This window comes from Vicia villosa, unplaced genomic scaffold (assembly GCF_029867415.1).
Source record: "Vicia villosa cultivar HV-30 ecotype Madison, WI unplaced genomic scaffold, Vvil1.0 ctg.000744F_1_1_3, whole genome shotgun sequence".
Taxonomy (NCBI): domain Eukaryota; kingdom Viridiplantae; phylum Streptophyta; class Magnoliopsida; order Fabales; family Fabaceae; genus Vicia; species Vicia villosa.
Window position 1 is genome coordinate 40,756 of NW_026705333.1, and position 27,642 is coordinate 68,397.

General features: G+C 36.9%; 3 protein-coding genes across 5 annotated transcripts; 2 read left to right on the forward strand and 1 right to left on the reverse strand.

Annotated features, from left to right (window-relative positions):
- Positions 1-3,342: 3,342 nt before the first annotated feature.
- LOC131630840 (probable protein phosphatase 2C 52) lies at positions 3,343-8,733 on the forward strand. Of its 3 annotated transcripts, none has more exons than XM_058901579.1 (7): positions 3,343-3,499; positions 4,721-5,209; positions 5,325-5,669; positions 5,746-5,863; positions 5,959-6,182; positions 7,926-8,407; positions 8,541-8,733. In XM_058901579.1, exons 2-6 carry the CDS (start codon positions 4,949-4,951, stop codon positions 8,388-8,390), a joined length of 1,413 nt encoding a protein of 470 aa, XP_058757562.1. In that variant the 5' UTR covers positions 3,343-3,499; positions 4,721-4,948; the 3' UTR covers positions 8,391-8,407; positions 8,541-8,733. The 3 variants fall into 3 exon arrangements, with proteins under 3 accessions (XP_058757562.1, XP_058757563.1, XP_058757564.1); XM_058901580.1 differs by lacking the exon at positions 3,343-3,499 and adding an exon at positions 3,833-3,986; XM_058901581.1 differs by lacking the exon at positions 3,343-3,499 and adding an exon at positions 4,060-4,308.
- Positions 8,734-14,734: 6,001 nt separating this feature from the next.
- On the forward strand, positions 14,735-15,464 carry LOC131630841 (putative cell wall protein). The gene has a single exon (XM_058901582.1). The coding sequence runs from the start codon at positions 14,807-14,809 to the stop codon at positions 15,227-15,229; it is 423 nt and encodes a 140-aa protein (XP_058757565.1). The 5' UTR covers positions 14,735-14,806; the 3' UTR covers positions 15,230-15,464.
- A 1,413-nt stretch (positions 15,465-16,877) lies between these two features.
- On the reverse strand, positions 16,878-18,152 carry LOC131630843 (uncharacterized). Its single transcript, XM_058901584.1, has 2 exons — positions 17,824-18,152; positions 16,878-17,721 (listed from the first exon to the last, which is right to left on the reverse strand). Exons 1-2 carry the CDS (start codon positions 18,150-18,152, stop codon positions 16,878-16,880), a joined length of 1,173 nt encoding a protein of 390 aa, XP_058757567.1.
- Positions 18,153-27,642: the final 9,490 nt, after the last annotated feature.

A 27,642-nucleotide genomic window follows, 5' to 3' on the forward strand; every position in this document is an offset into this window, starting at 1 on the left:
AAGCGCCCAACCAAGGAACAAGAGTTTCGTAAACCGCTTCAAATTTAACTTCCTCTCCATATAACCGCGTGTACGAGTATTTATGTGTCTTCAACTCTTGGATAAGTTGATGACGGACAAGCGTATGGCTATCCCCTCCATTACCAAGCAAAGCCGAGATGGCCTGGTAACCGCGATTACCGTTCCCCTTAGCATTGACGATCCGCTCGATGTATTTGTGCATAAAAATTGGCATCTCTTTGTTGAATGGAACTTACGATGGAATAAGCATCTCTTCGATGAATGGAATTTTCGATAGAATAAGTGTCGGAGGCGGGTTGCTTATGTGAGCTCCTTTGTTTGATTTCTTTTGAGATTTTTGAGATTTAGGAGTCGGTGAGTCGGGAAAAAGTTTATCGACGTGCTCACAATAAGAAGGAGCCTGTGTAGTCGAGTTGTCATTCGGTGTAGGCTTCAATTTCTTCGGAGCACCCTTTGTCTTAACCGGTTGAGAAGGCGGTTTCTAGTCGGTTGTTTCGGGATATTCAATCTTCCGCTATTGTTCTTTGATGTGGAGTTTCATGTTGTCACCGGCCTTCGAAAACCTCTCTTGTATCGCTTCCAATTCGAAAGTAATAGAGATATTCAATTTTTCTCCTTCGATGCAACCATCATTATCAAAACTAAGTCTTTTTCAATGAGGAATAACTTAGTCCATTCTTATTGCCTCACCTAGTTTCATCTTCTTAGCAATAACAGAAGCACACGAGAGATCATATGTTTTAGAAATAGTGCAACCACATTTTGCACTATCGGAACCTATAGTTTCACCTCGTTTGGCCTCGTGAAAATATAATTTAAGTCGGGACGAGACATATTGTCGATCAATTGAGAATAAAAAATGTTGTCCTTAAATTGATGTTCCAACACCATAATGCTCCGACCAAATGTGGTTTGTATCTCATTATGTTGGTTTTTAATCATGAGATTTATGGTGTCCCTATCTCAACACAAGTCACCCTTGCTATTAGCCAACCAAGTTTTCACACTAGCATGTTCCGACTCAACTCTGTTGGTGGTTGTATTCCCTAGGTGTCGGACATTATCAATCCACGCATAGACAAACTTCTCCTTCACCTAATCAAGAATGGTGCTTTCAACATATTTCAATAAATCAGGATACTTTTCACACGCTTTCTGAAATTGAATGATGGAATCAATGTATAATTCTTTTGTCTAAGAATTTACAATACAAATCCATGCATCCATTATTTGTTCAACAATCACATCGGGCTTCACCAATTTTCCACCTCCGGTCTCTACTTGTTTCGTCCCTACCGCGAGTTTAACCTTACTTCTCACATTACATGTTATGTGATATCGACAAAGTAATGCATTAGAAGAAGGAAATACCTTTTCCACCACATTCATCAACACGGTATCGCGATCCGTAAAAATTGCCTTAGGCATCTCAACTTGTTCCTTCAAAAGTGACCGACACACCTCTAATGCCCACATAAAATTATCCTCTTTTTCGCACTCCAAAAAAGCAAAACCAACGACGTATGTCTTCTCGATGGATGTAACACCGATCATCTCAAATAATGGAAGTCTATACTTTTTGGTCTTATAGGTAGAATCGAGAATGAGCACTGTCGAAAACATGTTGAACAACTTTATCGAATCCGGATGAGTCCAAAAAAATCTCGGACCGTAACTCTATCGTCGCAAGTTCTGTACTGTGACACGTATTATTATCATCCAACAATTTTAACAATTATTGCATCTCACTTCTATCTCCCCTAATCGCCTTATTATTGCGGTACCAGATGTTATACACTTGCCTTATATTTGATACGTTGTCGGGTTCCTTCCGTTTCAATGTGGCAAATATATATTTCGGTTGGACAAGATTCAAGGACATGTCACTAATACATGTCTTCTCTTACGATTTGAGCTGACAGACACTAGGATGACCTTGTAACTTTGAGCACAAATCATGGTTATGCAAACCACAAATAACACTAAATTTCCACTTCTTGCTAGCCAACATATAACCATGTATTTTAAATGGACTCTTGCATTTTCTACTACCCGTGTCGTCTCTTTTTAACTTCCTTAGAGGAGTATAGTATTTTCCGCTTCTTTCGCACAACATTGTTACGAAAGCGTTTCTTCTTTCCGAGCCATTATCCGATCTTTCTATTACCACACCAAAACCAAGGTTAGTTGCACTCCTATGAATTCATGTGAGCATGCTATCGCGATCATCAAACTCTTGCTTGTTAATAAAGTCACCGTCAACATCTACCACCTTTACGACAACCCCTTCAACATTCGGAGAAATATCGTTTGTAGGAGCTAATTCTTTTGAGATATTATTGGGGTGCACCATACCTATTTGTAAACAATAACAAATAACACAAAATCACAAGGCTGCTGGAAAAAACAGCTCAAACATGTTCCGTAGATGTACCTATAGAATGTGTTCATCTTCAATATGTTCCGGAGCTATACCTACGGAAGGAACATTACATTTTTTTTTTTACAGAAATTTGATGCATAATGTGAGCAATGCAACAGATAAAGATGAATGTTTACTTGGAATTCTGTCTTCTCTTGCTCCCTTTGATATGTTGCACCAAAAAGTTGGAGTTTTGGAGTGAAAAATAATATTAATGATCAAGGCCGTCACAAGTTTTTGGAGGCCCTGTGTAGATTAGTCGCAATTTAACCATAAAAAATTATTAGAGGCCCTATGTACTCATGATTTAACCTACCTGATATTTTATGAGGCCCTAGTTAGCTATCGTTTAACTCTGGAAAATTTGAGGCCCTGTGCGGTAGCCCGCTTTGCACGCCCTCAAAGACGGCCCTGTTAATGATATAAAGTTTTTAGGTTGTGGAAATGAGTGTTGAAGAAGAAAACCAATAATGAAGGAGTGATCATGCTGGTTCAAACTATATTAGATAGTTCCGTAGGTACATCTACGAAAAATTCAGGCGCTAAGTCATTCCGTAGATGTACCTACGAAAAATTCCTGAACTGAATTAATTTGAAATTTTCCCAATATTACTAGTTTAAAATATTTCAGTAGATACACCTCCAAAAAATAAAATTTTTGTAAAAAAAATACTTCCTAATATGTATCTCCGAAATTAAAAAACATAAATGGAATTTCGCAAAGTAGCTAAAAATTTTAAGGGGTGCAATGAATTTTTTTTTTTTTTTAAATTTTTATGAGAAGTTCATTTGTACATTTTTTTTATACAAATTTATGTAAACTATAAAAAAATAAAAATAAACTTGTTACATTTTTTGACCTCATCCCTTACTTTACTCACTTTTTCTTCCCTCTATCTATTCTGCTTTTGCAATGAATGCACCACTACCACCCTCCACACCACCTTTCCTTATTAATATTCAAACCCCTTTCTTTCTTATTTCTTTTTCTCTTCTCCCTCTCACTCTCCTCTTCCCTAATTCCTAACCTTAATTTCCTCCATTCAAACAAAAAAGGTAATCAATCTCTTCCTTTTTACCTTCTGATTTTAGGTTTTGTCTTTTGAATTTTTTCAGTTTTGTTACTTTGCTGTGAATGTTTCTTGTTTCAATTCCGTTGCGTTTTTTTATTGGGTTCTTTTGTTTGTTTTGACTCTCATTTTCACTGGTATAATTTTCTTTGTTATTTGTTAATTAAGTATTGCTTTATTATTATTTTTTAATATTATTAGGTTATGGTAATTACGTGACATTTTATTTACTTGATCTCGTAGTAGGTACTTTTTTATGGTCTATCTTTGATTCTTTGTTGACGAGATCACGGTTTTTTTCGTCTTTTTCTGCTTTTTGTGGCTTTTCACTTTATCACTTCTCGTATTTCCCTCTAGTGGGAAACCATACTTTCTTTTTATTTGTAGTTTTCTACTTATTTTCTTGCTTTACTTTGCTCTCAACCGTGCGTTACTTCGTTTACCAAATTATTGCTCTACATGGTTGTGTAGAGGTAAGCAAAGAAAATTGCCATGGACAATCATGTTCTTTTATAGTAAAAAAGTTTTAATTTTTGACAAACAAAGTCATGTTTTTCCTTTTTGTTTTTATGAGATTATTTTTTTAGTATTGGGGTTGCTTAGAATTTGAGAAAGATAAGTTCTTCTGATGCTGCTGCTACAAACCTACCTTTATACAATAGTATATGATTAGTGTTATTTTGTGGCCTACAATCGGAGATTCTTTGCCTTGATAAGGATCTTCTTTTTTTTATGTGTGTTAACCTTTGTTTCCCCGGGGGGAAGGGTTTTCGTAATCCGGAGTTTAGTCGGGAGGTAAGTAAAGAATGGCCAAGAATTATCCAACCTATGATTCGAACTTGGGTCGTTCTTAAGTGAAGCTCATTAATCACTTGGTCGACATGAGTGTGTGTTTATTGAAATGGAAAGAAAGAAACTTTGGCTCTTAAACTGTTTGAAACATGATAATAATAGGACATGGTGACTATGCCCTTGTTTTGCTTCAATTTTTAATACAAGCTTTCAGAAATTAAATTATTTTAAAATCTATATTATGACTGTCAATTATCAGAGAGATTTTTAGTATATTCTATTCATTGTTCACATGTTGGGAATTTTTTTATTCATGGAACTTCTTTTTTTCCTTCTTTTTATTATGTTTCAAATGCTACAGTTTGTGAGATCATATTTTAACTATTAATGGAGTCTCCTGTTTTCTTGTGTTCAGGTGGTTTCATTAACCATTCAAATAACGTCCCGCAGATTTTGAATTTGACTAGGATTGAAAGAGTTCATATTTCTTTTGTGAGTTGTAAAGTGACGGATATTTGGACTTTGTGAGAATATTTATTGTCAAGATTGTTTGTTCAGTTGATGCAAACGTGAGATCTATAGTAGAAAGGCAAGCATTTAAAAGTCACCGCCATCTAATGTGTGCATTTTGGAACTGAAGAAAATGGGCTGTTGTGTCTCAACGAGCAGTAGAAGTACCTGTAGCAGTGGAAGCAACGGAGATATGACCGCTCCATCTTGCTTAGAAGTTGGATTCTGTGGACAAAAGAGAGCAAGAAGAACATTCTCTGACCATGTTATTTCTCTACACCATTTATCATCCTTACCTAGTCGGATTTTCGCTAATGGAAAGAGTCGGGGTTCGTGCATTTTTACGCAGCAGGGTCGCAAGGGAATTAATCAGGATGCCATGGTTGTGTGGGAAGTAAGTATGTTCATCTTATTGGTGATAATGCAATCTATGACTCCTTTAAATGATTTGAGAGAGACTTGGTTGATTTTTGATATTGACATCCTAATTTCAATTTGTATTTTTGTAGGATTTCATGTCCGAAGATATGATCTTTTGTGGTGTCTTTGATGGCCATGGTCCACATGGTCATCTGGTTGCACGCAAAGTGAGGGATACTTTGCCAGTAAAATTGCTTTCATTTTTGCATTCTGATGAATTGAAGCAAAATGAATCAGGCAAAGCTTGTTTCAAACGGAACATAAAACCGGATGGTGGAGACTCTGAAAAGGATTGCTCTGCTGAGGATAAACTGAACTCCACCTGGAGAGAAGCTTTCATGAAAGCATACAAGGCCATGGACAGAGAGCTCAAGTCTCATTCAAATCTAGATTGCTTCTGTAGTGGGAGCACATCTGTGACTATTGTGAAGCAGGTAGTAACTTGACAGAAGTATCTACACTCATGTTTTCTATTCCCTTCACAGTTTTCTTAATTTCTTATCTTCTCAGGGTTCAAATCTTTTCATGGGATATATCGGGGATTCTAGAGCAATAATGGGATCCAAAGACAGCAATGACTCCATGGTGGCAATTCAGTTGACGGTTGATTTGAAGCCTGATTTGCCCAGTATGTTTCATATGTCACTATTATTTATTCTTTGATGAGTATATGTTTTCCTCTTGATGCACACTTAATTCGATTTTGGTTGAAAATTCTCATAGGAGAAGCAGAAAGAATCAAGCAGTGCAAGGGCAGGGTTTTTGCGTTACAAGATGAGCCGGAAGTCTCAAGGGTGTGGTTGCCTTTTGATGATGCACCGGGATTAGCTATGGCTAGAGCATTTGGAGATTTCTGTTTGAAGGAGTATGGTGTGATTTCTATACCTGAATTTTCTCACCGGCTGCTTACAGACAGAGATCAATTCATTGTTCTTGCCTCTGATGGGGTACCTTTTTTTTAATCTCATACCTATTTCTTTAGCTGTTAGTTTTTGTTATTTTATAGGTTTATTACTTGTGAATAGGAAATTTCAACAGAAAAACCATCATTTTGATCCCTGGATGTGTCAACTGATGTTACTATAGTCCTTGAATTTATCAAAATTATAAAAACATCCATGATCGTGTCTTTCCTTAGTGAGTTTGGTCCTCAAATTTGTCTTTCATTAATTAGTTTGGTCCTCAAATCTCTCTTCCATTAGTCAGTTTAGTCCACGAAATTACAAACAAAAATCACTTTCACGGATGTTTTTTGTAATTTTATTACATTCATGGACTATTGTGACACCTCCTCGCACATTTAAGGACAATAGTATTACAGTTTAATCAAATTTCAACATGTATGAGCTGCAACTTTTAAGTTATTTCCTCTTGGCTAATCTGGCGTGTGACTTGTGACTGCCATGAAGAAGTTATCTTACAAGGATAAGCTGTCAAGCTGTGATATTGAAATAAGAAAACGTAATCAGTGTATGCAAGTGTTAATTAGTAATGAATTGTGGCATAGCATTAACCATATGTTGATAGGAAGCAGACTGAGAAGTGGCTTCTAGAGCCATCAGCCATCCACCGGGTAGAATAATGTGTTCAATAACATGACATAACTATTAACATGTCCTGTTTGTCAATTGTCGGTATGATAATTGAGTAAGCTAGCTTCTTGACAGTTTGTCCTGTTGTGCTTCAATGTGTCTTTGGAATCTTATGAACTTCACTTATAGATGATACATAAATATCAACTTGGTTCTGGCTTCTTTAGAAACATGCTGGGTTTTTCTGATATTTCAAAACTGAAATGCTGGTATCTGATTGTTCATAAGATGGAAACGCGCAACAAATTATAGAAGGGATGCTATTTAAATTGCTAAAAACAGCTATCATTTTTGTTTTAAGCATTAACAAATCGGTACTTGACCAACTATTTTTGTAACATTTTTCATACTGCGTAAAACTCTTCAAGTTTAGGTCTGTGTGAAAGGGATCAGAGTTTTCAAGTAAATTGGATTAAGTATAGACCATGGAAAATTATTACAAATTAAGGCTTTTCGTTGTAATATGGAAAATAATATAGTCAAAAAGATATTTAGACTCGGTGCACTTTAATTAGCCTACAAAAATTGGACATTTTGCAATGTCATTGCAATTTTTGGCTATAAAAATTCCACCTCCGTTCTAATTGGTGAGGATACAAATTTGCACTGCCTAAGTGAAATTTGTATGGTTTTATCCTCATTGCACATACAACAGTGTGATTCTTCATTCATTGCTGGACAAAATTGTATGTCTAGTTGGTCTGATTGTTGGGGCGCCATACTATTGATGCCTATCTTCCCCTTGTCCAAGTTTTTAATTGTCGTTGTGTCATGATCTTTGATATTGCAGGAAATCAGTCAGATGTGGTCTCAATCATATAGTTGCTTATATTTTTTGAAACCTCGAGGCAGCTTCCAAGATCACCGCTGTGGTTCATTTTTAAAACCATGTCCACGTCTGTCTTTACTGCAGGAAATAATGATCAAGATTCAAGACATTTAATGAGTTTGTAAATAACTTATGGAGGATAAACTTTTAGATTTCCTTCCAATCATGCTATACCTCTGAGCTAACCACGGTTTTTTTAGTATAATTTTAGTCCTTAAAGCTTTCTACACTTCACTGACGGCAACTGATTCTCTTGGCATTTTGTCTAGGTTTGGGATGTTTTAAGTAATGAGGAGGTGGTTGAGATAGTATCGTCGGCACCAACACGATCATCAGCAGCAAGGATTCTGGTAAATTCGGCTGCCCGGGAATGGAAACTCAAGTATCCAACTTCAAAGATGGATGACTGTGCTGTAGTGTGCTTATTTTTGGATGGTAAAATGGACTCAGAATCAGATTATGAAGAACAAGGCTTCTCTTCTGCGACCATTCAGAGCAACCACTCTGGGAATCCAATTGAATCAGATGATGGACAAAAGTCCGAGCCATCTTTGCAACGAAACTTTACTGTGAGATCATCAGAAGAAAATGAGACTTATGCAGCAGTGTCCGTTGATGTTGAAGATGGAACAGCATCAGCTGATGATCAAAACTGGTTAGGTTTGGAAGGGGTCACCCGTGTAAACTCACTCGTCCAACTTCCTAGATTTTCTACAGAAAGGTCAAACTCTTGAATTTGTTGCTTCACCAGGTAAAAGTTTAGGGAACAACCTTTCTCCACCCCACATTTTTAAAAAAACACATCTGTTTACAAAAATATATATTTGGACAATTCTCAAAGTTTTTCGAAAGACATAAAATTGATGTTTTTCATTTCTTTCCAGATGTATGTATCTGGAGTAACATTGAGGGGGTGTGGAAAGTTCATTGGCTTTTATGGCAAAACCTTACCCAACACTGAATTCAAGAAAGAATTTTTGGTATCATTTTGATGCTTATTTTGGTTGCCAATTTTACTTGTAGAAAACTAATGTTCGACTAGGTTTACCAGTCACAGCGTAATTGATTTTGGCTTAATGCAATGTGTTTTTTTGTTTGTTTTGGAAAATAGTTTGATGTCGCACGCTAATACAATGTTTGTATAGTTCCGATCACTAGACTATTTGACAAAAAAAATTGTGTACTAGGTTAGACAATGAAATCTCAAATCACATGTCGAATTAGATTATGGGCTAATGTGACTCAGCTAAGATGATTAGAGCAAATCTTTGTTGAAAATAATGTTAATTTCAAGACAAAGTTTAACAAAAGTTGACATACATATCTATGAAATTTGATGTCACAAGCTAATTATTGAAAATTTGTCAATCAATTATTGAAACAACCTAGAGAGACATGATAAAAGGTTTTGTACAATCATCACGTTAGGTCAAGAAAAGATGTGATGAGGTTGCAATTGGAAGATATTAAAGTTAGAGGGACATAACATTACCTGTATGTAATCAATTTCAGTCATGATTAGCTACGTTAAAAGTTGAATAATTCTATGTGAATCATTAAGTAACTCTTTTGGAGATTACTTTGTTGAAATAATGGCATCTAATTTTCATTATTTTATAGAATGAAATCAGGTGAACAAAACCAGATATCGGATTGCCCACTAGAATAGATCTTCCATAATTTTCCTTCAAGACACTTTTCTTTTATGTATGTTTGGAAAGTAAAATTTTCACTTGATATGTCCCCCAAATTCAAAACTAAGTGATTCAAATCATTGGCCTATATAGACTATAAAGAACAGTCTATATGAATCTATAATTTGCAACGAGATCCACTATAATTTGCTTTCAAGACGCTTTTCTTTTATGTATACAAGAAAACCAAACTCGGCTCTTGACCACATATCAAAACTAACTAATTTAAACCATCGCTTTGACCTAGCCAAAAAAGGAAACACTTATATAGATTTGCTCTTTAATCAATTAATAGGACTTTAAATCAATTAGGAGGCAAACTTATTCTTTAATTGATTAGGTGTGCAGCGGTGAAATTTGTGAGACTAAAGTCATTGATTGACTTAGTTCAGATTAGGAGTGGCAAAAAGGGCGGTTGGATTTTGGGCCCGCTGCCCATCAAACTCCGCCCCATCAAAACTCGCCGCCCGCCTAAATTCGCCCCGTCAAAGTCGTTCCGCCAAAACTCGCCGCCCGTCTAAATTCGTCTCGACAAAACCCGCCGTCTGCCAAAATTCGCATCACCTATTCGTTAAGCTCATCTCGCCTTAAGCCCGCATTTTTTTAGTTAATTATAGTAATTCAAATTCTTGATGGTTTTATTTTATACATTTATTTTGTAAATATATGCAATATTTTTTTTAGGTAAAATTGTTTAAAAGATGCTTTAAAAAAATTGTTCTGAAAAATAAGTGAAATTTTTTAATTGAAAGGTATTTCTTGGCGGGCTTAAGGCGGGGCGGGCACGGGGCGGGCGACCCGTTTTGTCACCCCTAGTTCAGATATTTTAACAGAGTCGCTAACGCGCTTTATTGTTTCCAAAAGAAATGGGAGAAAGAGCGAAACAAAACCCATAGAAGTTTTTAAAATCAAAACTAGTAAACTTATCAGAGATTTAGGTACGGGGGATTTATTATGCAAGGGGAAGGTATTAGCACCTCTCACATCTACGGTACTCCGTAGGAACCTTTCTATTGTTGTTATTGTCATAAAATGCCTTTGTGTTTTCTTTGTTTGTTTAAATAGAGTGGGAGGATAAGAAAAGAAGATTTTAAAAGTGAGCTCGATAAGATATCACATCTTAGGCCTACATACCCCTTAAGTGCAATAGAGAAGTCAGAGCTTTTGTAGTTCCTCTTAAAAGGAATATAAAAGGCCAAGAGGCCAAAATCTTTTTGGGTGTTGAGCTTTAACAATACTCAACGGGTTTTCAAAATGTTAAGCTTTAAAAATACTTAACAAGTTTTAAAAGGTGCCAAGCATTAAAAATAGAAGGCAAAAGTTTAATAAAAGAGGTTGGTTGGGCTTTAACAATACAAAACCAAGGGTTGATTTAAAAATGTTGAGCTTTAACAATACAAAACTATTTTTAAAACAAGTGGGGTGCGAAGCTTTAACAATACTAAGCATAAAGTAAAAATAGTTTTGAAAAAGAGAGTGAGTACCTAGAAAATTTTAGTCAATACTATTCTCATTCTTTTGGAGTTTTGGCAGCACCTTAAGCAATCAATCATGGTGAATATCTCAAGTGTGTGTGTGTGTGTGTGTGTATCATGGGTACAATCAAGGGTGAGTTTCAACAATTCATCATGGTGTAAACTCAAAGATAAAAGTTGAATGGATAAAAGGATGACATACCTCAATACCATTTCATGTATGAATGAATATGATGTGATGATGGATGGATAAATATCTCATGCATGTGGGTTAGTAAACAATGTATATATACATAAATATAATACTATGAACAAAGTATAAATGTACAAGAATGTAAACCAACAAGTATATGTACAAGTATATCAACAAGGGTGGATCATAGCAACAAATTATATTAACATGGTATTGCTAAGAGGTCAAGAGACCAAGGGATCACAAATATAGGGTTTTAGAGTTTTTTAGTTATGTACACGTAAACCTAATTAAATTAAAGTTGATTAAACAAAAACCCTAAGTGGAGTGACTAAGGGAATATGGTACAAACTTCAAAAAGGAAGCTAAGTTTAATCCCAAAAGGATCACAAAAATTTGTTTTAGATATTTAGTGAAGAAAACATCTTTGAAACATTTGATTTAAAGACATAAAAAGTATTACTTTTGATTTAATCAAAAGATAATAAAACAAATAATATTTTTTGGGTTTTAAAATTTATACACAAAATATATCCCATGAATAGGGAGTGTACAAAAAATCACTTAAAAATAAGTTGATTTAACAAGTATTAAATGAGTTCTGGAAAATAAAATGACAAAGTGTCAAAAGGGAGGATCGAACCTATGCCCTAAGGGAGAGGAGAGAGTTAAAGGCAAGCGCGCAACCATTGGAGCAAATGATGTAGTCGTAATAAAGCTATCACTAAATATAAAATAAATTTTTTTTCAAAAGTTCAAAATTCAACTTCATCTTCAACCTCTAGTTCATCCAAATTTCAGAAATTGAGTGTATGATTTAGGCATCCATTTTGAAAAGCACAAACATGAAACTTATTCAAAATTTAATCACAAACTCAAATATGTAGGTATCACAAATTTAATCATCCTCTAACTCACGAATTTCTGGAAAAACTGTATGAACCCTAAAACTCAAAAAGGAAATTAAATGATGTATACCAATGATCAATAACAACTAATTGAGGGTTAATGATCCCCACATGATGCTTAACAACATAGAATCGAGAATTACTCAAAATGGTACCATAATCATAGAGTTCAAAGTCAGGTTGACTTACCTCTGAAGTGAGAATCGAAAGTTGGATTAATGGACTCCTGAAGATCTGGGTAGCTTCACTAAACTCCCAGGAAGCTATTGCAATGCTCACTTTGGATTGAAAGTGATTGGATTCTTTTGGAGGCCTCGAGTTGCAGAGGTGTTTTAACTTGGTTTGGATGAAGTGTTTGGGGTGTTTCAGTGATAAACTAATGCATACAAAATCTTAGATATGATGTTTGAAAGGTGTTTGGATTCTTAGTTCATAAGAAACTTGCTCAATACGGGAGATTCAAAGAATTAGATTTCAAGCTTCAATGGAGTTCTTGAAATGCCAATTTTGAATACAAGGGTGTTTGGAGGATTTTAGGGTGGTGAATTGGTGTCTTTGAAGTGCAAATGACCTCTCTATTTATAGGCAAAAGGTTTAAGAACTTGAGGTAACCAGAATTTTGAGTTTCAAGTTTGTGGTTTGGTTGGAAGCCAAGAGATCAAGTTATGTGAAAATGATGGTTTCAAGGTGTGAGTACAAGCATGCTCCTAAAGTTGTTGGATGCAGAGAGGTTGCTTCTAAGCATAAAAATGTTGGAGTGTAAAAGCAACAATGTAGAAGCTCAAGACAAATTGATATTGTGATTAAAGCCCCTTTATGTAAATGGAAGTGTAATCTTTTTGGTAAAACATTCCACAAATGGTATAATCTCACGAATAATACTTCTAATCAATATGTAATGCCTCAAAAACTTGTACAATCTACTGATTAAGGTGAGATTTGCAAGCTATTGTTATTGAAAAGTGAAATATCTTTGCTTAATGAAGTGCATAATGAAGTTGTTCATGTAAAAATGGCTTGAATTCCAACTTGCATGAAGCCTAGTTCTCAAATTCGATTCTCTTAGCTCAAGCATGAGAATTTTGTGCTCTTGGACATTTTAGAAAGATTGAATCAAGGTATACAAATTTCATGTTGGACTCTTTTGTGAAATCAGTTTGCATCTTGGTGAAAAGTTACCATGGAGTTGGAAGAAAACCAAGTTGAAAGCTCTTTGAAAATTTTCTAAGTGTTGGAAGGAATTTCATAAGCCCATATGTTTCAAATGGTTGATCTTTTGGAAAAAATTTGTCAATATCAAAGTTGTAGTTTGGATTGAGATCTACAACTTTCATGTTGGAAGTTTTTCAAATTCAACTTGGATCTTGGTGTAACTTGTGCATGAAGTTTGATACTTTTAAACCTAAAACACTGAAATTTTTCTAAGTGTTTAAATCTTCCAACTTCGACTTTTGTTGAATTTTCATTCTTGATTGATTTTCTTGATTTTTCTTGACCAAATGACTTTAATAAACATATATTCATAATTTTGATCTTCAAAAGTCCATGGTTAACCAAATTTCTCAAAAGTCAAAGGTAGTCATGGACAATTGACTTTTTTCCAGATGAATTGCATTCTTGCATATGTCAATTGAATCAAGCTCTTCCAATCAAATGAATGATGTGAGTGGATTATAATGAGTCGTTGGAGGTCCTTGAATCATGATTTAAGCCATAGAGTCATGTCCTGATTAAAAGTCAACTTTCTAGATGAATTAGGTCAAAAATCCTAATATGTGCACCAGATGAAAATGAAAGTTATTGATCTTGAATTGAGGCACACTTGGGCTTGAATTTTGATGAGGGGAATCACTTGAGCATATGAGAATGTTTGAGATCCCTTATGGGCCTCAAAACCCTAATTTGCCTGAGTCTCCTGATCAACCACCTACCTTAAGAAACAAGCAACAAGCAAACACAAATCTTTTTGTAAATTTTGGTTAGCAAATGATATGTAAACAATGATGGTGATGATAATGATGATGATGATCACACTATTCTAAAAAATGAGATGAGATCTCAGGATAAAAAATTGGGGTACAACAAGGTCAACCAGTTGCCAAAATCAGTCATCAAATCCGACCAAGAGTGTCTTGAGCTTTAAAGTGTTTGCAAGTATCACCTCGTCGTAGGACCTGAACATCAAGATATCAACCAGTTGCCAAAATCAATGAACAAATCCAAACTATTCTAAAAAATGAGGTGAGATCTTAAGTTCAAAAATCGGGGTACAATAAGATCAACTAATTGCCAAAATCAGTCATCAAATCCGACCGAGTATGTCTTGAGCTTTAAAGTGTTTGCAAGGATCACCTCGTCGTAGGACCTGAACATCAAGAGATCAACCAGTTGCCAAAATCAGTGAACAAATCCAAACTCTCCCTTACATTTTCGAGCAGTCTCATATCTTTTCAAAGATCACCAACCTTATAATTTTTATTTTGGTAGTGTAATAAATAATACAACTTTTAATTTGATAAAGAAACATTACTGTCGAGTAGCAAAAGAAAGCAATGAAACGTAAAGAATGAATCTAGAACTAGAAAGTGTAATATTGTAATTCCAATTCCAATGTTTTCTACGAATTACGGTGCATAAATGATGATCATTTATTGACCGCCATGTAATTGGTGAATGTTTTCCATATATAGAAACTAATAAAACTGATAATAGAAACTAGTAAGTAATGATCATGTTGATGACTTCATTTCACCGCCAATGTTCACTCAAATCTCTAGACAAAATATTATTATATAATGCATTCACACTCTTGTAGTTACAACACAACAATCACAAGCTAAGAAATATCACTGTATCCTTCTCCTAGTTCTTATCTTAAAAATGGCTCAAAGAGCTTACTCTTTCTTTGCACTTCTTCTCATTTTCAATATTCTTCTTGTGACAAATTGGCAAGCAGTTGCTGGCCGCAACTTTGCTAAGAACTCCGACAATGATGACAAGAAAGAGCCTCAGTTTCTGTTCAAGCATGATCATGGTAAACTGCATTTTCCAAGCATTGGACATTTCGGATTTCCCCCACACTCCGGGCTTACTCCTAATAACCCTTTCATTGGTGGCACTGGGGGATCCGGATCATCGGGTTCGGGACCAGGCTCAGGATCTGGATCAAGATCGGGATCAACAGGTCACAGTTATGTTCCTGGTGGCGATGACACTTCTATTCCAAACCCGGGCGTTGAGGTTCCGATACCTGGGAGTGGTGGTGTTGGCGGTGGAAGAGCTACACCGGCAGCTCATCCATGAATTTACTCATGCATGAACGCAATAGCTAGACCTTGTTTGTGAGCTTGTGATTTTTATTAAGATCGTTTTTACTGATTTCTAGTCAAGAAAATAAGTGTGCTAGTACTACATGTACACACTAGTAGCTTGCTACTTTGCATGTTAGTGTCTTTGTTTAATGTTTTCCATCTCATTTAGTTTAATATTATTTGAGTCTAATTTTATTGTTGGAAGTAATTTAATATTATTTGAGTTGATCAATGTTTTAATTATTATTATTTGAAGTACTTGTTGATTGTGGATCTATTATAGGAATAAAGGGTATAAAACCTAATTTAAATATATTCTTCATTTATTTTTATGAGGTGAATAATATGATATTTTTAACAAATTAACTAATGCAGAGTTTGCATTTGTGTAAAGAGTAACACTAACAAAATGTTGATTGACATTGGCAACTATATAAAATGCTATTAACAAGGACTTAGAGATCCCTTCACGCGGAAAAAATATCACACAATCTATCCTTTAAATCTAACAACTCATATAGGACAACAAATTCTTCAATTTTCTTTAACATTTCTCATCATGCTTTAAATAAGTTTACTACTTAAGCACACACAATATTTGTTTGCTACATCGAGACCCCAGTGAATTATTGAGTGCGTTGTCCTTTGATCCAGAGACCATGGTTTTAAATTGCGGTCGCGAATGTGGTTGCGGTTGCGGGTGTTGCGATTGCTGCGATGCGCATTGCGGCCGTTGCGGCGTGAATTTTGAACCCGAGATATTTGAAAAACATCATTATAAAACTCTTAAAATCAATATTTTACATTACAAATCACATGTAAATTGAGTTTTTGGGTTCTCAAATGTTAGTTACGATGAAAATATGTGAAGAAATAAGGTTGAAGGTGTTTGATGTGAATTATAGTGTTGTGGGACGTGTGATTACAAATCACACCGCAATTGTGGGCTGATGCGGATGCGGAGGCTACCGCATAAGCAATATTGCGGCTGCAATTGCGCCTCCCCCAGAGATGACGTGACCAAGGAAGCTTACTTCAGATAGCCAAAACTCACACTTACTGAACTTTGCGTACAAATGTTTCTCTCGGAGAGTAGACAACACAATCCGCAATGCTCTTCATGTTCTTCGGGAGAACGAGAATACACCAAGATGTCATCAATGAAGATCACCACAAACTGATCCAGGTACGGTTGAAAAATTCGATTCATGTAATCCATGAAAACTGCCGGAGCATTAGTCACACCAAAAGGCATAACTAAAAACTCGTAATGACCATACCGAGTCCTGAATGCAGTCTTAGGTACATCCGAGCTCTTTACCCGAATCTGATGATACCCCGACCTGAGATCAATCTTCGAGAACACACTGGCTCCTTTCAACTGATCTAAGAGGTCATCAATCCGCGGTAAGGGATATTTGTTCTTTATGGTGACTTTATTCAGCTGACGATAGTCGATGCACAAACACATACTTTCGTCTTTCTTCTTCACCAACAAGACAGGGGCTCCCCATGGAGAAGCACTGGGCTGAATAAAATGCTTAGCTAGAAGCTCTTCTAACTGGCTCTTCAGTTCTCTGAGTTCGATAGGAGACATCCTATATGGAGTGATGGAAACTGGGGCAGTACCAGGGACAAGATCAAATGATATCCTCAGGAAACACATCAGGAAATTCGCACACCACTGGAATCTCTGACAATACCAATCTTACAGAAGGTTCCTTGGAAAGAACTAAAAGAAAAGATCTTTCTTGGGAAAAGAGATAATTGACCGCGCTGATCGTACCTTCTATCAACTTGGTAATTGCATCATCGGAAGAAGTCTCTTCTGCAGGAATAAATATGGACTTCTCCTTGCAACCGATATACACCGAATTAAGAGACAACCAATCCATCCGTAGAATGACTTCAAGTCTCTTGAGAGGTAAACAAATTAGATCGATCGGAAAATCACGACCATTAAAAGATACTAAACAATCTTTACAAATCAGTCGAGCTTCCACCGTATCATCGGCCGCCGAAGAAATGACCATAGGATCAGGTAATGGAGTAACTTCCAAACCAAGTCGAGAAACACATTCGGTTGAGATAAAGGAATGAGTAGCTCCACAATCAACTAAAACACATAAAGGCTGGTTGTTTACATAACACGTACCCGCAATGAGATTGTTGTTCCCCTTAGCCTTCCTCGCATCTAAGGTGTACACACGACCTGTAGTCGTCTCAGGAGCCCTCTTCTTTCTAGGACAACGTGGAGAGATGTGACCCTGCTCGCCACATTCGAAACAAGTAACTGGAGTGAATCTGCAATCTCCGGTATGCTTCCTCTTACACTTGTCACAAAAAGGAGGTCGAGAGGATTGGTCACCAGGGCCTTGTTTCTTCTTTGATGGAGAATTGCGGGGCTTTAAGTATTGAGCAGATCTCCCTTGTTCTCTAAAATTAGTCCTGTTTTGGTTCCTCTCTTCTTGAACCTTTTTCAAGCTGTTCTCCGCAACATAGCATTGCCTCGAACATTCAGCATATGTAGTGAACTCCCTCTGGGACACACTATGAGCAATGTCGACCCTCAAACCCATCAAGAACTGATCAATCTTCCATAACTCATCAGGAGCATAAACAGCTTGTCGCGAGTAATCAGCCATGTCTTCAAACTTCTCAGCATACTCAGAAACAGACAAGTTGCCTTGCTTGAAGTTCTGGAACTCTCTTTCTCTTTGGGTCCGAACACTGTTAGGAAAATACTTTTCTAGAAATTCCGCCTTGAAATGATGCCAGTCCTTAGGAATCTCTTGGGTAGTGAAATAGGTAGATGCGGTATTCCACCACCTAAGAGCCGGTCCTTTCATCTTTTGCGTAGCGAAGATCACTTTCTCTTCTTCATTACACTGGATCGCTTGGAATATCCTCTCCATACTAGCCAATCAATCATGAGCTACCACCGGGTCTAGACCACCTGCAAACTCTGGAGGATCCATTCTGAAGAAAGCACGGAAATCTGGCCCTGTTGGAGCTTGTGGAACAGGAACTGGAGCAGGAGGTTGTTGTCCTTGCATACCCTGCATCATCTGCATCATCATCTGATTCTATTGTTGCATCTGTTGCATTATTTTCTGCCAAGGTACGCCTGCATTTCCAGCTTCTTGCTCGGGCTCCACATTCCTAGTCCTGGGCCTTCCGGGACCTCTCTGTTGCTCAGCCATCTCCCTATTTGTCCTACATACGGAATTAAGTTGATCAGGCTCAATGCCATAGGTAAGACATACGGAATCATGCCGGCTATACACATATGAGGCAGAATTGTACTGCATTATGATGTGTCTTTAGCAAAGCCGAGAATCGACCTGCTCTGATACCAACTGTAACACCCTACACATATTTTTCTAGAATAATATGCATAAAGTATTAAATATGGTTCATGAGACAACAATTACATAATATTCGCAGCGGAAATAGGAGTACAAAATACAAAAGCCGAATGTGTCATGGCCAAAATATGAGTACATCACAAGGGTACATGCCCATAATACAAGAACTAGAAAGCACAATAAAAGAACTAAAAGGAATATCCAACAAGCATCGTCAAAGGAACTGATCCATCTTGCCCTTACCACGATCTTTCCTCGAACCACCTAAAAAGAAATAATTGGAATGGGATGAGATTACTAAATCTCAGTGAGTCCACCTATCCTATTAGTTCACTCGGATCTAAAGGGTACATGCTTAATAGAATGAATCCACCATGGATTTGGGTTATCCTCACATCCGGTACAGATACGGAGCAGCCAAAAGATTCATCCACCATTGGACTCATCTTGTACAAACACACAAGTATATCACAAACAAGTATGCAAAACCCGTATCCATATACGGGGAATCAAGAAGTGTAACAAACCTCGGCTAGATTATAGAATGAACGCACCCTCGATGGGTTCACCCATGCCTATTGTCAAGGGACTTGTACAAGCACAGTTCAAGATGGTTAAACGGGTTCGCACAAGCCTAAATGGCCACGAGATGACCTTAGCCTAATTGGCGTCATTGTCCCATTAACCTTCTTCACGCAAGTGAGTTACGCCGAGTACAAACCGCCACCTTGACGCACGAGCCCACTGGGCGAAAGCCTAGTAGTAGTCTACATGACTTCACTAGAGGTGAGTTACCGAAAATGCATTGGCCTACTTGGCCACATAATCCCACCATACCGAGCACGCAAGTGTGTTAACGCCAAGTGAGTAAAAAGCCCCGTACGGCACTCACGAGCACACTGCAACAGTAGCTCAGGTGCGCGACCTTTGATCACATCATCGGACTATTCCACAGACTCCATGGTCTAGGAAAATACCTTGACTTCATAGTAAGAGGTATATCCCAATCCAGCCCCCGGCCACTTCGATTCAAGCATACGTACACTCAACAAGCGTAAGGTCATAAAACAAACCAATCCGAATGTTTAACCAAAACATTTGGATATCAACACATTTCCATACCTTGTCTCATCATAGTATTCATAATCACTCATAAATGAATAGACAAGAATTATTGAATAAACATGCTCAACATTACGCATAACATTTAACGTAAGTAATCAAACAGAAATAATGGTAATGCGTGTCATAAAACATCACATATTAAGCGTACATATGTGTACTAATGGTTAAGGAGGAGCTCGGTTATGATTAGAAACATAAACTGCTCTCAGGGGAAGGAAGAATAAAATTCTGCTCAGAACTGACCGCTTAGCGGACTGCTAGCAGGCTTTCCAGTGGCGAACCTCAACTGTTCCTCCGCTTAGCGGCCTCACGTCCGCTTAGCGGACTCGCGATTTTCTGGAAAATGCTCAGCATCCGCTAAGCGGCCTTAGCCTGCTTAGCGGACCATAGCAGATGCAGAAAAACGCAGAACTCACCAGTCCTGCCCTGGGGTACTTCAACCCCTTGAATTCACCTGCATGCACGGATTAAGAGTATACCCAACCAATATATGACATGAACAAGTAATAAAAAACATCAAAACATGTTATTAGCAAGGATTTAGGCATAATCTCTCAAAACCCTTAAACCCCAGAAATCCCAAATGGATCAAAACCCCATTTTCTATCTAGGGACTCACCTTAGTGATGAAGAAGAAGCTGAAATTGAGATGACTGGGACGAAAATCGGAGCTTGGAGACGGTTCTTGGTGCATGCAAGATTGAAGAATGACAAGCTTCTCTCTTCCTCCTTCTATTTCACGTTCTCTCCTTCTTCTACTACCAAAATCTGGTACTTTGGGACAAAAGGAAAACCAAACAAAATCTTAGGACTTATGGTGAGGGAAATGTCACAATTGCCCTTCAACTAAGTCTTAATAGCCATTTTTCCCTTAGTTCTATCTCAACTAATGTCATTACTATTTATTCTAAAAAGAATTGAATAGGATATTACATAATCATTTTAACACCATCATTGTTTATTAAAAAAAAATTGTCACATAGGAGTGTAGGTGTGGAAATAAGGGAATGCACAATGAAGAATTGGATTGAGGGACAAAAGAAATGCATTTAAGTTGTCACATAGGAGTATAGGTGCGGAAATAAGGGAATGCACAACTCACTTTGTAGAGATGCTTGCCAAAGTAATTCAGAGGTGGTGTAAGTCAAGACTCAATACTCTATCTTTGCACTAGATGGAGCAACAAAAGGTTGCTTCTTAGGATTCCATGACACAAGGTTTGGTCCAAAATAAATACAAGAGGTCAGGGACGGAGCTATATAGGTAGTCATGAGGTCACTTGCCCCCACTATAATTTCAATAACATATGTATTATTGTATATATTAGAAGTATAATAGCTTAAACTATATTTAAAAAAAAGTTTCTTTAATAAAATGTACACTAAAATTTTAACCTTCAAATTTCAAAAAAAATTTAAATAACAAGGTTTTTTTTTAAAAAAAAAACCAAGAAAATCATGTTTTGGGGAAATTTACCAAAGTGTCTAGGTTTGGTAGGACCCCCAGGAGTATGCGCCATTTGAAATGGCGCCAACGTGTAAGAATCAGGTGTATCCGCCATCTGAGATGGTGCCAATGTGTTGCCCTAATTAGGGTTGTGTAATACGGTGAACTGACTTTTTGAAATGTTGCGGATAGCAAGTGTCGCCACCGACTTTTATTTTATCCAATATATAGAAAGGCTAAAAGAACAGGAAAAACCTTTTAAAAGAAATTTTGAGTTTGGGGGGTAATTTATACAAAGGGAAGGTGTAAGGCACCCTTTGAGTCCATGGTTTTCCATGGGCTCTTAATTGCTTAGCTCACTTTGAAATGTTTGAAAATGTTTGCAGTGAATAAAGAAAAAATATTTGAAATAAGGACTTTAGCTTGTAAATAAGCGTAGCCTTTTTGAAGGTTTTTGATAAAGGGTAAGAAAAATATTTAAACCAGAGCAAGAACTTAAGAGGTAATTACCCTAACATTATAAAAAGTTCTTTTAGCCTTTCAGAGCTATCCATACCATAGGAGGGTAGGAAGTCCTTTTATTGGAGGTTGAAGGGTCGTCGAGATATCGTTCGCCATAAAACTGTCCCTACCATGTAGAGGTAGGTAGTCTTTAGCGAAGGATAGAACAATCATTTTTAGGCAACCAAAGAGGACGCCTCAGCGATCGAAAGGGACTATCATCATCATATCGTAGGCAACCTCGAGGGACGAGATCATACAACCGAAGGCAACATCGAAGGGACTTATGATCTTTTGTGATGAGAATGAACTGAGGGCAACATTTGCTGAGGCATCCTTGGAATCCGAGGGACTTGACTATTCTGTAATGAAAAGGCAACAAGGCAACAAGAGGGGTTACCATAAAAGGTGTGTGGGTGCACAATCATGTGATCAATTCAGATATGTTATCTTGTAAATTAGTTATTCTAATTCTGTTCAGAGTTGCACTCCCTAGAATTACTAACCACGCAGTAATAATGTAACAGTTTAAGTGCCTTCAAGGCCAAACAATACAAAGCAGGAGCAGTTACAAAATATATCACCATGGGGAGGGGAAAAAGCAATAAGATAAACAAAAAAAAATAGGTTAACCACAAGTAATAATATCGGGGCTAGAAATTAAATGAGGATAAGTTTAGGGTTATCGAAGGTTTGAGCTTTAATCGGTTGGCCAACCCTGAAAATTAATGAAGGAAAAAATAAAAAGGGTGAGTGCATTACAAATTCATTGGCGATTGAAACAAACCATATTTTAATTCAAAAGGCTAAAATAAAAAAGAAAAATAAATGATTTGAAATTAAATAAATAAAAAAATAGAAACTTAGCTTTTCGATTTGGGATGGCGCGTGGCTGAAGGATCTTGGTTAATCCTGAAAATTTAGGCACAAAGAAGAGAGATGTTAGTGCATTAAAGATCTACAAACCCTAATCGATAAAAAAATCTACAAACTCTAATTGATAAAACATCAACCAGGTTTAAAACAAATATTGAGAATTTAGAAAACGAAAGTTCGATTAAATTAAAAATTAAATAATTTATGGGATTAACCCTAATTAATTAATTAAAAGCAAATATGAAAGATAATTATTATTAAAAAAATGATTATTTTTAATGTTATGAGAAAAATCGAGTTTTCGATTAAATAATTAAAAAAACATTTTTTGTAATTATAAAAACAAAATTATTAGAATAAGCAATTAATAAATTAAAAGAAATAAATAAATAAACTAAAGGAAATTATGCAATAAAGAATAAATAAAAAAATTAGAAAAGCTTAGCTTTGATTCAGTGTGGTTGGCTTGTGAGGTTTATGATACGCCTACGTGCTCAGAGGCGTTGGATTCATCTTCGTAGAGATCTGATGGTTGAGGAGACAAAGGCACATCGTACACACACAGGAGCGGCCCACCAGATCTGAAGCCACGCGCGCGCCCAAAAGCAATTTGAATGGGGCCAATCACGCGATGCCACACATCGTCTTCTTCATGACAATCTGCAGAAAGACCCTTTTGCAGCGCTTTTTTACAGATACACCGTAAAAACTTATGGCTATTACACCTGTTAATCAAAAAACGTTCATACACACCTAAAAAATCAAGAGTAAGACCATGGTTCGATTCAAATAGTCCTGTCGACTTCAGCCATGGCCTTAATTTGGCCTAATCATCCCTGTCTCACAAAAACCCAATTCGAAACCCTAATGTTCGTAATCCATGACATAAACACGTAACAAGCAAATTAGTAACCCAGAATCATTCTAAACACCAAAGCAATCCATAATATGCAAACTAAATTCATGTTTGATGCATAAAATCATGAAATCGAAATAAATAAAAAATGCTCAAACCGAGAGATATGGGAGCGTGTTCTCGAAGTCTAGAGGCCTGGCAATGATCCTAGTAACTTCAGAAATCCTCAGGGGACGTTCTTGGAACCCTTAGACGCTTAGAATTGGCCTCAAACTTCAAATTGATTTTGCAACTTGTTCGGTTCTTGAAGGCACAAATTAAGGGTCTCTTCTGCTGCCAAAACCTTCTTCCTTGCATCTGACCATGTTCTATACTTATAGTATGATAAATTAGGTTAACAAATTTTAACCAAATCTTCTTGAATCAATGATTGGTAATTTGATTGAATCATAGTTTTCAATCTTTCTAAATTGGTAAAAAATTATCCCATCTCTCTCCAATCTTGTATCCTACGAATTTTGAAACAAATATGGAGTGATTTGATGATTGGATTTGATTTATGTAACATCTCTAATCAAAATATTTGATTTCCTTTGATTTTCATGAATTATATCATTTTTAAATGGATGAAAAATTCTTATAAAATCAAATTAATCTCAATAATTCTTGGCCACTTAATTGGATATCTTGGATAACTTGAGGATCAAGATTGGATCTTAAAAACTTGGTCCCTTTTGCAAGAAAATCCATTTTGAAGCCTTTTTGTTTCATATTTTTCTCCTTAAAATTGTCCAACTTTGACAAGGCATATCTCCCTCAATATTTAAGATATGGGGGAGTTCTAGGACTGTTTGGAAACCTCAAGATGTCCTCTACAAGTCACTTTGAAAGATTTTTTCCATTTGAAGATTTTATCTTGATGATATGGGCTTTGACAAAAAACGGCTTTTGGTTGACTTTCAAAAAGGACCTATAATGTTTTGATCCATATCTCTCAACTGAAGCATTTTTGGACTTGGCTTGTGAGATACAAATTTGTAGAGAATTCAATTTCCTTTAAATTGAGCTTTGGATAGAAAATTTCTGATGTTCCATGTGAAAGTTATGGCTGGTCAAAGTTTAGTTGAGTTTTAGTCAAAAAACCCTAATTTAGAAACATTGGATTTTTTTGATTTCTGAATTTTTCTTGATGAATCATGATCAATCCTTGATAAAATGATGAATGATACTTCAAAATAAGGATGTTGACCAAAAATCAGGAATTTTGACTGTACTTTGACCACAATTGACTTTTAGGTCAATCTAGTCGACTATTGACTTTCTGAGCAATTGACTGGGCAATCCTTGGAATTGAAGCTTGTACTTTGCCATAGAGATAGTCTGAAACATCATAAGCCATATGAAATCCATTGGGGACTTTGATTCATTGATTTTCTTTAGAGAATTCAAAACCCTAGTTTATTGAGCCATATTTTAGGAGAGTGTGTCTTTGAGTCTTGAGCTTTGGTATGAGTTTGAAAGGAGAAGTGAGATGGGCAAATTTTGGGGTATGACAGGTTGCCATCTCAGATGGCGCCTATGTACTAATACTTTTTTTAAATTTTTTTTTAGGGCAATATGTACTGAACGATAGCGAAAAAAAAGTCGGAAACAAACGATTTCATTGATTTAAACTGACGAATACATAGTTGGGTCGCGGTGGTGTGAGGCTTGTGATATTAGTGGGTCGCGGTGGTCACTTTCATCCCGTGGACCAAAGTCGGGACATAGTTGGATGCTTGAGGAACCGGCCTCGTTGGGTTGGCTGAATGATCTAGAGGAGCTTCCTTATTGGTATTAGGTGGGTCGTATACGGTTTTGGCGAGGTGGTTAACTGCATGGTTGAGATAGTGGTTGGGACTGGGTTTGAAATATGCTGTGTTGTTGGTATTGGTCTTGCTGTTGGTAAAGTGGTTGGGACTGAGTTTGGAATGGGTTGTATTGTTGGTAGTTGTGTTGTTGGGAGCTGTATTGGTATTGGGTTTGTTCTTGGTATTGTTGTTGTTGTTGTCGTTGTTCTTGTTGTGGGATGATGTAGTTTTGTCGGCGGGGTCTATTAAGTAGAAACGTGTTAAAAGGGTAAGTATTTCCTTTATCGTTTCCTTAGGGATTGAAGCGATATTACCGCCGTTCTACAGTTTAGGGTATTTGATCAGTGGTTTTCACACGTATTTTTACCGCTATTTTTAGTTGTCTTTGAAGTATTTTATTTTATGTTTTAATTCATTATTCGTCATTTTATGCTTTGGTTTTGTGTTTAAGTGTTTGCAGACTCAGATGAATGAAGTGGAGAAAATCAGTGAAAAAAGTGAAGAAACTGAAGAAAAGCACATATGTTGGTCACACACGTCCCAAGACGCATTTCCTAGGTCCACACGCGTCCAGCAAGAGAAAAATGCAATTCCTGCCCACACGCGTCCCTGGACGCGTTCCCTGAGCCCACACGCGTGTCCAGACGCGTCCCAGACTACCAGACGCATGCTCACACGCGTCCCAACTGCCAGAATTGCAAAGAAAACTTCCCCTCTGCCCAAACCCGTCCCAGGACGCGTGTCACAGCACCAGACGCGTTCCCACACGCGTGTGCACGTGATTTTTGGGCCTGTTTTGCTGAAAAGCCCAGAATGACAGTAATAAAAGAACCAGATTGCGTTTGGACAAGGGTTGGACAGTTTTGGGTGCGAAAATACACTGTGAAAGGCTGGAGAACTCAGATTTGATGCATGGATTGAATAATTCTATGAGCTTTTGCCATTGAAGATTGGATTTCCTTCATTTATCTGTAATGTCTACAATTAACACTATGTTTTTTGTTATTTTTATGAGTAGCTAAACCCCCCATTGCTAGGGGGGTGACCCTGATTCTGATTGTGATGAATTTAGTCAATTGATGCAATAACTATTTTACTTTTCGTATTTGTTAATTTGTTCTTCATCCGTTAATAATGCTTTATCCGTCGGAAAAACGGATTCTGAATATGAATGAATAGTGTAGCTGGACGGCATATTATTTGTGGACATGATTAAGAACATATAATATTTATATCACCTAGGACTAGGGATATCATATTGTAACCGGAAATTCTTGTTATTGGAATGCTTGATCATAACCGTAATTATCTATGGACATAGTAATTAGGTTGTGAGGTCAAAGATCTTTTCACTAAGGCCTTAGGATTAGATACTCTAAAGAACCGATAATTAACTATGAAAAGAATGTTGTTGCATTGAGACAGGAAATTCGTTGCATGAAGAATCATTCACCGTCCCTAGCGATCTACTCATCTCTGTTCATCGTTCTATTATTCTGTATATTTACTTTATTTGCAAAACCAACCAAAACCCCTTTTGAACTTTTTGTTTAATTGAAATACTGATAAAACTCTGTATCGTCAAGCAGTCCTTGAGATTCGATATTCGGGGAATTTTCCCTTTATTACTACATAGGCAAAATAGTACACTTGCTATTTTCCTATCAAGTTTTTGGCGCCGTTGCCGGGGACTGCCGAAGATTATAGAGTTCTAGATTTATTTCGATTAGAATTTTGTTGCTCTGCGACTAAAATTTTATTTTCTGCACTATTTATTTTTCCTAATTCTCATATTTATCTAATCTGTGTATGCGAGGTAAGGCCTCAGCTGAATTTCTTTTTGACGCAGAAATTGAAAGAACTTTGCACGCAAGGCGTAGACAAGCTCGGTTGGCTAATCTGGAACCTGAAGAGGAAATTGTGTCAGTTCACTCCGATTCAGAGTCTGAAAGTGAAGAAGAAACCATGGGTGAAAATCCTCCTCCTCCTGAGAGGCTCCTTGGTGACTACGGTGCTGCAAACACACCGGGGGGAAGACAAACAATTGTCAACCAACCAGTAAATGCTGCAAATTTTCAACTACACCCTAGCACAATCAATCAGCTTGAAAGGAAACCTTTCACCGGAAAGGTTAACGAAGACGCAAACAAACATCTGCAGAGATTTTTGACCATGAGCACCACTCTAAAAATTGATGGTCATACCGAAGAAGCAAAGAGATTGAGGATGTTCCCTTTTACTCTAGCAGAAGAGGCAGAGGAGTGGTTCTATTCGCTACCAGCAGGCAGTATCACATCGTGGGGAGAGATGGAAAAAGCTTTCCTAAATGAATATTTTCCAGCGTCAGTCTTTCTACGAAAAAGGTATGAAATTCTGAACTTCA